At 36.6% G+C, this 14,437-nt stretch overlaps 1 protein-coding gene across 1 annotated transcript in view; it reads left to right on the top strand.

Moving 5' to 3' along the window:
* Positions 1-321: 321 nt before the first annotated feature.
* The window catches only part of LOC133531630 (actin-interacting protein 1), a 30,147-nt gene continuing 16,031 nt past the window's right edge, over positions 322-14,437 (top strand). The window contains exons 1-6 of the mRNA XM_061869952.1: positions 322-467; positions 606-818; positions 6,072-6,219; positions 7,482-7,662; positions 9,370-9,489; positions 13,765-13,929. Of these exons, the coding sequence (XP_061725936.1) occupies positions 452-467; positions 606-818; positions 6,072-6,219; positions 7,482-7,662; positions 9,370-9,489; positions 13,765-13,929 (843 nt within the window). The 5' untranslated portion in view covers positions 322-451. The remainder of the gene's footprint in view (positions 468-605; positions 819-6,071; positions 6,220-7,481; positions 7,663-9,369; positions 9,490-13,764; positions 13,930-14,437) is intronic.

The raw sequence follows: 14,437 nt of genomic DNA, 5'->3' as shown, positions 1-14,437 counted from the left end.
AATGTAAATTGACACTGACACGAAAAAGAAAGAAATGACGGCCGCCTTTTTCATAGACAAAAGTCTACTTGCCATTAAGCCGTTATCACACTACACAAACTCATCGTCGAAACCAAATATTATTTCGTAATATTATCTGCCTTGAATATTATAATGTTTAACCTCGATTTTTTGTGTATCATTTAAAATGCATAAATATAGAGAACTAAAAAATATATCAAGAAAAATTGTTTAACCGGTTTTCCATTTGTATATCAACACTACTCCGTGCCCATATATGGACAATAAAATGAGCGGCAATATTGCCAACATCCCCAAAAAAATATTATACGTCACTTTTTTAGAAGGCTATGGATTAGCGGCCGATAGTGTTTTCTATAATTGAAAAGTATTTATTTTAATCTAGGTTTAGCTTAGTTCTTGTATTAAACTAATAAATATTAGGCAAAACATGTCTTATTCCAATAGTAAGTTCTTGTTGGAAATTTTAAGTGAGGCCGGAAGCATGTGCCGTGTCAATTATGTTCATGAAATTCTGTGGTTTTATTTATTTTCATAATTATTTATCCGTTTCAATATGTGATTTTGTTATCATGTGCCCACAGAATACGTTTTTGCGGCTCTGCCGAGGACGCAGCGCGGTACACCGCTTGTTTTGGGCGGTGATCCGAAGGGCAAAAATTTCCTGTACACGAACGGAAATTCGGTTATTATCCGCGATATTGAGAACCCGGCGATCGCCGATGTGTACACAGAGCACTCTTGCCAGGTTAACGTGGCCAAATATTCCCCGAGCGGCTTCTACATTGCTTCAGGAGGTAAGGTTATCAGTTTGCAATTTTAATTTATCATTGAACTAGTTCATTATGAATCATTGTTTATCTCTACGAGTTATTTATTTACTCTCCGTTTATTTGTATAGATGAGTCATGGTACTAATATGGTGATAAAGTTTCACTTATATGGCATTCCTGTCTGATGACCTAGAATTATTCAGATATGGCTTCAACTGCAAGTCAGTAAATTATAGCTTATGAGTTATGACATTAACTTTTACTTTTTATTTTGAACCTCTGTTACCAAGAGCTTGCTGTGAAATTAAAGTGCAAGAAAGGCCTTCAAAATAAGATACAAATTTATGGTATTAATAAGTTAACCTTTCGAGACCCAGACAAATATAGGGACATTCCGTCATTGGTTTTTGAAGCTGGCTACCCAGGGAGCCCACGGGTTAAACCATACTTATAGTCTGTATCTTTAGGTACTTGACAGTCTTGATACATTTATCAGTTAACCAACCAAATAGAAAACTGCCTGGATTTGTTCCTTCATTGTTCTGGCTTTAACCTATTTCATTTAATTGTGTAATATTTTCATCTACCATCAAATGGCTATATATTCGATCCTGTTTTATGTGTAGTAACTAATATTTTCTTTGAACTTGGCTGGACACACTACCGCATGTCTAGATATCAAAGTAAGACTTCTGGAAGTTTTGGCACATCAAGTTAAATTAATTGTGATTTGTTCACATTCTTTTAAATACCTAAAGAATTAAAGATACAGACTATAGGGCATAGTAAAACTGAATAGGTGGGTCCACACAGAGCGAGAGAGTGAGGCAATTTCCTCGTGCACAAAATGGCTAGTGTAGATGTGCCTACTGGCTGAGGCCGCGCGCTGTGGCGAGGAAAATGTATACATATAGGACGGACAGCGGTCCCCTCTTGGCGATGCCCATGTTTATGGAAGTTGCTTAAGTTACATAATTCAAAGATTAATCACATACGCAATGTTCAGTACAGTAGAAACCGTTTATAACGACATCACTTACAATGAGGAACCGGGAACAACAATGATGTTGAGGTACTGTCATATGGGTATTTAATGTAGGTTATAGCAACAGCCGATTATAACAACCACAATCCATCGGTGTCTGCTACATCCATCTCTCTCTCTCCCTCTCTAGAAGAGGCCTTTACCTCTCACAAAAATTATATTAGGTTTAACATCCTAGGTTAAGTATTTTGTAATATTTTCACCCAGAAATAAAAGGCTTTTTTATTTTTATTTTATTTCTTTATTATATCCATCTCTCAGCCATGAGGATACAACAAGCAAGAAGAATGTAAATGAGATGTTATAATAATAATAAATAATAAAATCAATTATTTCAGAATACCCATACAGTGCATACATTACTAATTACATAATATAATTAAAAATTATTTAAAACATTACACTATTAATTTAACACTATTAAAAATGATTAAGTAATTAATTTAAAGCATTGTCAAATCATAACAACACTAATAAGAATAAAATAAAATTAAATAAATAATAATAAATAACAAAATATCTTTATTTCGAAGATCAGGCTTCATAGTTGTTAGTATTATGTGAAAACAAAACAAACAAACTTAAAACTAAAGGTTAGTGTTATAGGCACATTTCACATTGCTTAATTAATCCCTCAATATGGGCTAGTTGCTACCCCTTTAATTTGCCCAATCCAATGAGCGAGAATTGGGCTATCATATTTGTTAGCAATAGCATTCAGAATACTGTTGGGACTGCTTTTAACTCGACCTAGCAGAGATACTATTTTCTTGCGCATGATTGCCGGAAAACAGTCTTTTATAGCTTCGCAAAACATGCCAGATGCACTACATCTACTAGGTAAGCCCAACAGCATTCTGAATGCATTGTTGTACTGCACTTTTAGTACATTAAAGGCTCGCTTCGTATAGTTAACCAACAGGCTGCTCGAGTAAAAGGATTAATATGCTCAATATGCTCTCTATAAGGGCAATATGTTCTCTATAAGGGCAATATGCTATAATGAGCGTTACCTTGACATTACTGGAGCATCGAGCAAACCTGCGGGCCAACACATTTCCCCGAATAAAATGTCAGGTTTTCAAATAATAATAATAATTTAATATTGCAACGTGATAATAATAATAATGCCCGAATTTAGAATTTATAGCAGTTCTGTAAAAAACTAAAACTGGGTCAGATTCGCTTATTATTTGCAAAGGAAAACAAACGTTTTTATGCAACTAACTCATGCATATGGTCATTTGCATATGAAACTACAAATCTCTATATCAAGGTTAACTTTCACTTGTATTATGTTAATTTTGACACGATTTTCTCTTCACACTCTTATTCTGGTTTAATCTCTCAAATCCACATATTGCTACATTTGGTGCACTCACTACCATAAATATATACACATTTCTACCTTATTACCATGGCAGAAGGTTGAAAATGTTTACATGATTGTAGGAAGGAGATATGACTTTTTAACTTTCCAAGTGTAATTGTGCGTGAATAAACTTCCATGTGGATTATAAATTGAGCATAAATTAATTGGAAGCCTATAATTAGATGTTTAATTGGGTTGGTAGATCAGATTCCAATGTATAGGATTTTGAACCATATTTCTATGCCATAAGTTATTTACTTATATACATAAGTTGATAATTTTCTGCAACCAGGAAGTTCTGGAGAAGATTGTAACTAGACAAGACTTTCTAGAAAAGACTTTTCAACATGTGAGGTACCCAAGTCTATTGTAGAGACTCCTTCCTTAATTTTAGAGAACTATACATTTTTTACAATAAAATATCGAATTTCGAACCAAACAAACACTTAGTTTCCTTACAGTCAAATTAGATAATAACTATAAAAATGTTGACGTATTCGGAGGCTCGAGTCGAGTCCTTTTGCGACTCGATTCAGGACTTAAAAGACTCGAGAGAGTTTTCTAATAACGAATCGAGTTCTTCAAATATAGGCTCAAAAGACTCCAGTTCCTACCAATACTGACCCGATTTTTCAGATGGAAAATGCACGAAACTCGTACTCAAAATCTATCTATTATTTACATAATTAAGAACGCCGCATGCCATAAAGATGCTACTTAATAACGAATGTTTTAGCGACAAATATATTGCTCGCTAATGTTGGACGGCCGCCAACTCTATTCCAGAATTAAACTAGGTTTATACATGAATGTAGGGAAGGTAACCAAGATTATTGTGTTTGTTGTTATTGAAAATAAGTTCTTTAACAATTCTGTCTGCACGCGCCTATGTAAAATATTTGGAGTCTTTGATGAGAACTTATAAGTCCATTCTAGAGGAGCTGAAAATCACCACACGGCTCTCTACAATATGTCAAGAACGCGCTCAGCTTTTTTGGTCATATCATGCGGTCTAAAAAGCATGACCTAGAAAAGCAGATTATCTTGGGTCAAATGGATGGCAAGCGTGCGCAAGGAAGAGCACCCACGAGATGGTCTGATGCTGTGAAGAGGGTGGTTGGCGGCAACATGAAGTGCGTGTCCCATATGGCTTATGACCGCACAATGTGGAGACGGAGCATATATGGTCGCGATCCTCAGCAATGAGGGACCGAGGAAGAAGTAGCTTCTGCCCGTGAATTTGTCTGCGTGAAATGATGATGATTGATAAAAACTATCCTGTGTCCTTCCGCGGGCCTCAAACAATCTCCATACAAATTTTAATTTAAATTGGTTCAGTGGTTAAGTGTGAAGACGTATTAGACAGACAGACAGATAGAGTTACGCTCGTATTCGCATTTATAATGTTAGTATAAGTGTTTAAAATTAAAATCATCATCTTCCTCGTGTTATTCCGGCATTTTGCCACGGTTCATGGGAGCCTGGGGTCCGCTTGGCAACTAATAATTGGCGTAGGCGCTAGTTTTTACGAAAGCGACTGCCATCTGACCTTCCAACTCCCTCTGGGTAAACTAGGCCTTATTGGGATTAGTCAGGTTTCCACACGATGTTTTTTTTCACCGAAAAGCGACTGGTAAATATCAAATGATATTACGTATATAAGTTCCGAAAAACTCATTGGTACGGGTTGGGGTTCGAACCCGCGACTTCCGGATTGCAAGTCGCATGTTCTTACCGTTAGGCCACCAGCGCTTCGTATTTAAAATGAAAATAATATTTGTAATTTGATTAGGTATTTTCGCTTACCCTACGTGTAAAAAGAAAATTGCTTTCCTTCTTATTTTCAAAATAGATTTAAAAATGTAGGCGAAATAAGATGTACAATCCAACCTGCCCGCCGCTGTGACGCAATATAATTAACAAGGAAAATTTAATTTTACGTAGTACATACGTTACTAAGTTGAGTTGCAATGAGTAATATACTTAATTTAATATGGTGATGTGATCAGCGTTAATGTTTCCTTCCTACTATTTATCAATAATGGGGTTGGCCGGTCGAAGTATTAAACAGATGGCGCCATCATAGCTTGCCCTGTCAATCCCTAGAATTGTGTCAAATTCTTGTTTTTTTTTTGGAATTTTGTGACCTGGATTCCAGTACTTTAAGCCAAATCTCATAGAACAAAACTAGAAACAGGGGCAAGCTATGATGGCGCCATCTATGCAAACCTTTGACAGTTGCCAACCCCATTTGATAAGTTCCCAAACTACGGACCACGCATAATGGAGGGTTTCGTAACTTCATACAAAAAAACCTTATAAGAAAAGGTCGTATCTGTTACTCTATGAGCACTTAGGTACGTCGTTTAAATAAAAAAAACTCATTAATGATTCAACTGATCATTTGAAAATAGATTCGCGAAAATAATTTATTAATCTATATTTTCAAAATTTTTGCATGTCCTGTTCAAAAGTATTCACTAAATCAAATACCTTAGTGTTATTTTTAAAGACCTATAGGATGATTTGCCTACACGCTGATTTGACTTTTTTATTTATTTACATGTATGGAGACTTGGAAAGCCCCCCCCCCCCCCCCCCCCCATTTAAAACGATTTAAGAATGATTAATTCTAAACTAAGGAGCGGCTCTAAAATACCAGTTCCAGTTTGCTTTAAAATATGTGTTATAGTTGCCGAAATTAATGGCCGTGACATATGGACAGACAGACGGACCCACGGACTGGCCGACGAGACTAAAAGGGTTCCGTTTTTGCCATTTTGGGTACAGGACCCCAAAAACCAAGTGTACCTATTAACAATATCTGGTTTGTTCTAAATTATTATTATTTATATTTCAGATGTCTCGGGCAAAATCCGCATCTGGGACACCGTGAACAAGGAGCATATCCTCAAGAATGAGTTCCAACCAATCGGTGGGCCCATCAAAGACATCGCTTGGAGCGCGGACAGCCAGCGAATGGTCGCCGTCGGGGAGGGCAGAGAAAGGTAAAATTCCGATAGATGGCGCGGTGATTCCTAGATCGAGCTTTCGTTTGTTCGACGCCGACCTAGATTATTTAACGCATTCATTGCCAACCTTTTCGTAACGCTAGCCGATCTCAGAGTTTTTCCGCTTTGTAGAGGAAAGCGACTACGAACAGAAAACCCGCCGAGCGGGTTCCTGACACTCGAATGTGTTAAGAAGACAATGATTAGTGTCGGACACTGTGAAGAAGTAGCTTATCCTCAAACGACTGGATTGAAAAATGTACAGTCAGTGGCAAAACCCTCAGTTAATACAAAATAATTTTTTGTCAAAAATTAAATTGTTGGTACAAGCTTTTATCGCTTACTGTACTTTATTAACACAGGCAACTAATCGAGACAATTCTGAAAGCCCCAAACACAATTAGGTTGCTTTGTTTTGTCACAGAGTTCCTATGGCCACCTATCTCCAGCATCAGATCAGCTCGATGGTACCATAATATTGCATTGTCACCCGATTTACATATGTATGCAAATTTTCAGTTTCCTTGGAAGTCGGGAAGTGGGTCAAATTTAACTTGCAAGATTTGACACGTACAATTAAATTAAAGCTTGCAAAAAGAGACTAGTCGATGTAATTTCTTTTAAATCTTTATTAGAAATGCCATTACAATGGTTATAAAGGGGCATAGTCAATCCTTGATAGAAAACGCCAATTAATACTTAAATAATTAATGGAAATAGTCAAGTCAATTTTCGTAACTTCCTCATAATTTTTTTTCTTTTCGTTTGATCACGGTTTTTTTGACGATTAGATGTTTTCTAGCACATTTGCTATATTTTCCAAAATTTTCTCCCATATTATATTACAATTACACTAAATATTCCCAGACAACAGCTACGCAAAATAGTAGGATTAATTACAGAACATAACACACTAAAGTTTAGTGTTACGCAGGTGTTTGTTTAGTGACTAAACAAAAACCTGCATAACATAGGTAAGACAGACAGCCCCATGTGCAGAGCGTGCATGGAGGAGGAGAAAACAGCAAAACATATTCTTCTAGAATGCAAACAGGTAGAAGTATACAGGAACAAATATCTAGGAACGCCGAACACACTGAAAGAGGTATTTAACAACCTGAAAACACTGTTAGGTTTTGTAGCGGAGCTGGGGTGGCTAGAGTAGCGCTACCTCGTTTTTCACGCAAAATAGGCACAATAGATGTCGAGTTGCGGAAAAGGCCCTGAAAAACGAATTAACTAACTGTAAATATTTCCAGATTCGGCCACGTGTTCATGTCCGAGACGGGAACCTCAGTCGGTGAGATCAGCGGCCAGTCCAAGCCGATCAACTCGGTGGACTTCCGTCCCGCGCGTCCGTTCCGGATCGTCACGGCGTCGGAGGACAACACGCTGGCCGTGTTCGAGGGGCCGCCGTTCAAGTTCAAGTGCACTAAACAAGTTAGTAATTACTAATATCACACAAAGTCATACTCATCTCTCATTGAAAGAGCGAATACCTTCGAGTCATGTTCAAACGCTCGGGTCACGGGTGCGTACTGGCGAAACAACGATAGGGAAGGAATGGAAAGATTTGCGAGGTTCCGGTAGGCTTCCGTAGCTCAATTGGTTACGAGCAAATGATGAAATTTAAACAGTTAAAATCGACTACCTAACACAAATTTACTAAGATAACGCTGAAAATGTGCGAAAATATGCTGAAAATTGCGATGATAAGGAATCACATTTGTCTGTTGTTACTGGTGGACATATGTCAGACATTATATATTTTTAAAACAATACTTAATAATGTTAGAACTTAATATATTTAAAAACTCTTGTTTTGTATTCTTCATATTTCCCACCCTGTATGTAACAATTATAAATTATATACGATCATTTACATTATTTTGCTTACATAAGTAATAGTTACTGATTTTTGAAAAGCGTTTTTTTTTTTTTATAAAAAGACGTGTCATAATAGGGTTGTTTCCAATTTTTTGAAACGCTTGTATTACGTTCTATATTAACTAAAAGTTGCCCTAAAATTCAACTTCTATACTAAAACGGCTTTAAATATGTTAAATTAACAAAATATATATTGACAGATGTTTTCGCGCCCAAAACGCTCTTGATAAATTGTGTGACGTCACAGTTTACGGTTTGACACATAACTACATGCAAACGTAGAAGATACGAACTGTCAACTGCCATTTGTCATTTGTTGTTTATCGCCTAACTGTCAACAGTGTCAATCCGAGAGTTGTGACGTCATCGTCGTCTTCAAAGACGTTTCGAGTTTGGTCACGTGACGTGTGCCAAAAGATATTTTAAATTCAATATTTACAAAAATATGGTCATTACAGGTCCCCTAAAAGTAGTTTAACATGTTCTTATAATCCAAAATAATTTATTGGGATACAATTCTGCCCTAAGATTTGTAGATGGAAATAACCCTATTGTTTACATTTTTTCTAATGCTAGAAAGACTGACCTTCAACAAGGAGGAGTTTTGGCCGAAGGGTTGCGAAACACAGCGGGGTTGCGAAATACATAGCAGCCATAATGTGTTTTTAGTTTTTGTAATTTCATAATATGTACGTATGGTAGTTTTGTGAAGGGGAAGGTGTACAAATCCGCAATCCGACCGGCTCTCACCTACGGCGCTGAATGTTGGCCTTTGAAGAAGGTCCATACCACAAAACTGCACACAACAGAAATGAAGATGTTGAGGTGGGCAGGAGGTGTCACTCTACTTGATAGGGTTAGAAACGAGCACATCCGTGGCAGCTTTAAGATCCGGCCCATAGAAGATAAGCTTTCCGAATCTCGCTTAAAGTGGTATGGCCATGTCATGAGGAGGCCAGAAGATCACATGACTAGACAAGTCCTGAGCATCAACGTTGGCTCCATAAGATCGGGCAGAGGTAGACCCCTTACGACCTGGATGTCCGTCATAAACAACGACCTTAAGAAAGCTCAAACAAATGTCTCGACGACCCAGAACAGATACGCCTGGCGAAGAATGACGAGGAGAGCCGACCCCAAATGACATGGGAAAAGGCTAGGCAAAGAAGAAGTATGGTAGTTTTAAAGTATTAATCTATGGGCAAATTGTTGAAAATAAAGATTTTTCATTTAATTTCAATACATTATGTTTATTTCCAGGAGCACTCCCGCTTCGCGCAGGCGGTCCGCTACAGCCCGGATGGCAGTCTGTTCGCGTCGGCCGGCTTCGACGGCAAGATCTTCCTTTTCGACGGCGCTACTTCTGAGCTAAAAGGAGAGGTAAGTTCGACTGTGGTTGGACGAGATGGATTTTTGGATGCGTACACGTTGTTTACCTTTAGCAAAGATAATTGAAATAGAGGTGGATTGTCAATGAAAATTTTGTAGCCACAGTAAATTTATTGCCATCTTACGATACATGATTAAAACTTTTGACTTTGATGAAATTGAGTGAAATTTGTAGCTTAGATATCGCTCCCATCTCTTATTTTCTAACTGATGCTGTGTACATTTTTTTAGTTGAGAACTCACGGGGTCTCCAAATATTTGGCTCAGGAACGCTTCGGCCCCAGTTTCATTTCGTCATCTCCATAAATCGTCCGCAGTGTTATGTCGTCACCCTACAATTCCTAATTCGTAACCTTCCTAACTCGTCCACTTTCTTATATCGTCAATACCCCATTTTGTCTAAATTCCTATTTTGACCATAGTGCCAACTCGTCCAATATCTGATATCGTCAATATACCATTTTTGTCTACGTTCCTATTTCGACCAAAGTGCCAACTCGTCCGCGTTCTTTTATCGACCTAGGATAAACGGTAAGGTAAAGTCTAAAGGCAGTGTTTCATTGGAAATCTTATAGGCAAGTGCGAGTCGGACACAGCCATGAAGGGTATCGTAGTATAACTATTACTATGCTATATAGTTGACGAGTTGGCACTGTGGTCTAAATAGGAATGTTGACGAGTAAGCACTATGGACGAATTAGGAGTGTTGACGAATCGGCACTGTAGTCTAATTAGGAATATAACCAAGTTACTACAGTGGCCCACGTAAGAAAGCGGGCGAGATAAGAAAGTGACGATATAGGAATGCTGGCGAATCGGAACAGTAGACCAAATGCGAATGAGAACTACTTAAGAAGTTGACGAAATGAAACTGAGGCCGAAGCGGTCCTGAGCCAAATATTTAACACACGAAACTGCACGTACTTTACAAAAATGCACGTATAATTAATCTTTTTTGTGAGTGGGATACTACTTGGCTACCAAACAAAGGTGTCTATATAACTGTCCATAATATAGGGTATTTGACTGTATTTAAAATATTTTTTTTTGAATCATGCATGAAATGCACCAGCAGATTAATAGAGAAACGTAGACATCAGTTATTTTTAGACAAAATTTCTATTTTAAAACCTGTATAAAACTAATAAGAGCAACTGATTTGATTGTGACGTCACATGCCAGTGTTCCATATAAATTCCATGGTAGCAAAATCGTTTTGACAGTTCGAAAAAAAGAGACCGATTTGACTAGTAGTTAAATACCCTATTGTCGCATTACCTATCTAGACCTATATACAAAAAATATATAACTTACAAATAAGATTATTGAAGACACTTGTACCTAAGAATTTCAAAAGGAAAAACGAAACAGAATATGCACAACTTTTCAAATACTGTAATGTACTTCCAGTTCAAAATAATTGTAAACTAGCCATACTAACTGAAGAATATCACTATGTTACTAAAATAAAAGTAAACAAAAGATGTACACAACTAAGAAGTCTACAGAGACAAAACAAATATTGTAAACCCAAATGTAATAACATATATGGCACTAGGCTGTATACATATATATTACCTAAAATATTAAATGATTTGCCAGAAGATGTTCGTGTAAAGTACTTAAATGGTAAACATGTAAAAAAAGTTGTAATGCACTTATTGAAATCAAACGACACAAGCTACTTATACTAAGAATCCTTGCTCGGTTATAACTATTTATTGTAATATGGTGGTGTATAGGTGATAATCTTATCTACATTTTTTTACTACATTAAACTTGTCTAAAACAATAAAAATTAAAAAAAAATTAAAAAAAATAGTCACCGGGCGAGATTCGAACCCGTAACACTCGTTTAGCAGTCCGCGTCTTAACCCGCTGAACCAGACGGACAGTGGCCGGCAACACGAAATTAGCGACCATATTCTGCGTCGAAAGAAAAACGCATGAAAACTCGAAAACACGCGTTTTCCCAAACTTAAGACTAATATAGATCGATTGTTTACCCCCAAAAACCCCCATATACCAAATTTCAGCAAAATCGTTAGAGCCGTTTCCGAGATCCCGGAAATATATATACATATATATATATATATATATATACAAGAATTGCTCGTGTAAAGGTATAAGATAAGACATTAATATATGTATTGTTCTTTTTTCTCTGAACTCTCCATCGGCACACAAACCTCCTCAAGGTTTTGCCTACGATGGGTCTTGTATTAAATTCGAGACTGTAAATTGTTTGTTTATTAAATAAATAAAAATAAAAACCTACAAATAAAACACCGAGTGCTCACCATTCGACTACAATTAGCTTTGACAGGCTGTTAAAGTCCTCATCAAAAACAGCACCATCGCCATCACTTACACAAACTAGTTCAGTATACAGTACCCCTAGTGTAAATATTTTCGACAGCGAAACGCACAATGTATTATAGACCCCATTTTTGTTGCATGTGCTTTTTCTTCCAGAAATCGAAAGTTTTTGTCATTTTAAGCTTACTAGTAAAACTCCGGCTTAGATATGACGAGTAGATTTTGAGAAAAAAAAAATCAAAGTTTGCCTTTATCCGGGTCCGAAAAAACACAAAATAAAATATTGCAAAAAATTTAAAACACATTTTCTTATCTTTATAACGATTATCAGATATTGCTATCACTCCGGATATATGTGCAAAATTGGGTCCTTCTACCTACTACGGATAACGAAATATTAAATAATTTGTCATTATTCTTTAGATTTTATTTAATCGTCCATAACACAGTATTAGCAGATAAAAAGTGACTTAAACGAAACCTTGGAAATACTTCTATTCATGGTATTAATTTTGTAAGCTAATTCAGCGTTATTTAGAAGTTATCAGTAATTTTAGTTTTTGTTCAGGGTTGTCACAATCGTATATCCGGGTGTTAATAATAATTTATTCTGGTGTAAATGTCTTTTTAAAATTTTAGTGATAATAATTATTCACCTTATTCAAACTTCAGCTTCGTTCTGAAGAATCAAATTTTCATCCACATTTATCTCGGCTGATGAATAATCGTCCGTGACTTTAAAATGGTCATGAATGGGTTTTAGCAGATTGACTGCTGCCGTAGGTAGGGGAATCTTTTTTGTTTTATTTTTTCTCTCTTTTATGGTAAAGTCCGATATAAACGGGTCGGATGTAACAAGTGCTCTGTGGAACAAATCAAACATAGCTGATTCACGGCTGATTTTTCTTGAATGATGTTCCCTATCTTGTCGCCAAAACTTGTTACGTGACTCTGCTGCTTGTTCCGATAACATTCCAATCGGTAACGTGGTGAAATCTATTATTTTTGCACCATGTACTAAAATTTTGTGTAACGTAACTGCATAACTGTGTAACGTAGCATTTCATCGACAGTTTGTTCGCTGTAAATACGAAACTGTTATTTTAAGCTAATTTAAACAAAAAGCTTATGAGTTGAAATCAAGATTAAAAAGAAGTTTCAATAATAAAATAATATACAAAACCATACTTCAAAAATAAAAATATATATTTATATATTTTATGATGAAGTGACAACCCTAGCACAAAAATACCCGGATATAAACCGGATATAAATTAAAATACCAATAACTTCTAAATAACGCTGAATTAGCTTACAAAATTAATACCATGAATAGAAGTATTTCCAAGGTTTCGTTTAAGTCACTTTTTATCTGCTAATACTGTGTTATGGACGATTAAATAAAATCTAAAGAATAATGACAAATTATTTAATATTTCGTTATCCGTAGTAGGTAGAAGGACCCAATTTTGCACATATATCCGGAGTGATAGCAATATCTGATAATCGTTATAAAGATAAGAAAATGTGTTTTAAATTTTTTGCAATATTTTATTTTGTGTTTTTTCGGACCCGGATAAAGGCAAACTTTGATTTTTTTTTCTCAAAATCTACTCGTCATATCTAAGCCGGAGTTTTACTAGTAAGCTTTAAATGACAAAAACTTTCGATTTCTGGAAGAAAAAGCACATGCAACAAAAATGGGGTCTATAATACATTGTGAAACGTGACGTACGCGTTTGCGTTAAGTGTCATTTTGTATGAGATTTTTGACTTTCCAAAACGTCCCGCTTGGCGCGCTGTTCAAAAACCCATACAAAATGAGACTTAACGCAAACGCGTACGTCACGTTTCGAAATCGAAATTATTTACACTAGGGGTACAGATGTACTCGTTTTTGTCTGTACTCGTTTTGTCGGTCTCTTACAATACCGTTTGTCGTGTCAGTTCGGGTCTCCCGCGCACAAGGGCGGCGTGTACGGCATCGCGTGGGCGCCCGACGGCCGGCGCCTGCTGTCCTGCTCGGGCGACAAGACCTGCGCCGTGTGGGACGTCGCCTCCATGGAGCGGACCCTACTCTTCAACATGGGCAATGCTGTCGAGAACCAACAAGTACGATTTATTCATATCAATAAATAACGCCAACGTATGCGACCTAGTGTTGGTTAGGACTCGAGTCCTTTGAGTCCTCTGCGTTAGGACTCGATTCTGTTTTTCAGACTCTTATAATTAAGACGAAACTCGAGTTTTTTTCAACTTATTAAAGACTCAAGTCTTTTGTAGAGACTTGAGTCCTTTTCGGAGACCTTGCAATTTTTTTACAAATAACTTCGAAATGCCTTGTCTTTATGTAAAATTCTTGGATATACATAACATAAATCATACAATAACGCCTATTTCCTTTACTGTTGTTTATAGTATGTATCTTTAGGTATTTAAAAAAAGGTAAACAAAATCTACCCTCAAATGGCTCCTTAAGGCAGCTGAGGGTAGATGAAAACATTACACGATCAAATAATGTAGGTTTAAAGTCAGGTCGTTCAGTGACAGATCCAGGCGGTTTTGTATTTGGTTGGTTAACCAATAAATATTAAAACTACCCGAAAATGTACAAATTGTT

This window comes from Cydia pomonella, chromosome 2, assembly GCF_033807575.1.
Source record: "Cydia pomonella isolate Wapato2018A chromosome 2, ilCydPomo1, whole genome shotgun sequence".
Lineage (NCBI taxonomy): Eukaryota > Metazoa > Arthropoda > Insecta > Lepidoptera > Tortricidae > Cydia > Cydia pomonella.
Note: the sequence above shows the minus strand (reverse complement) of the source record. Positions and strands in the feature narration are given on the sequence as shown.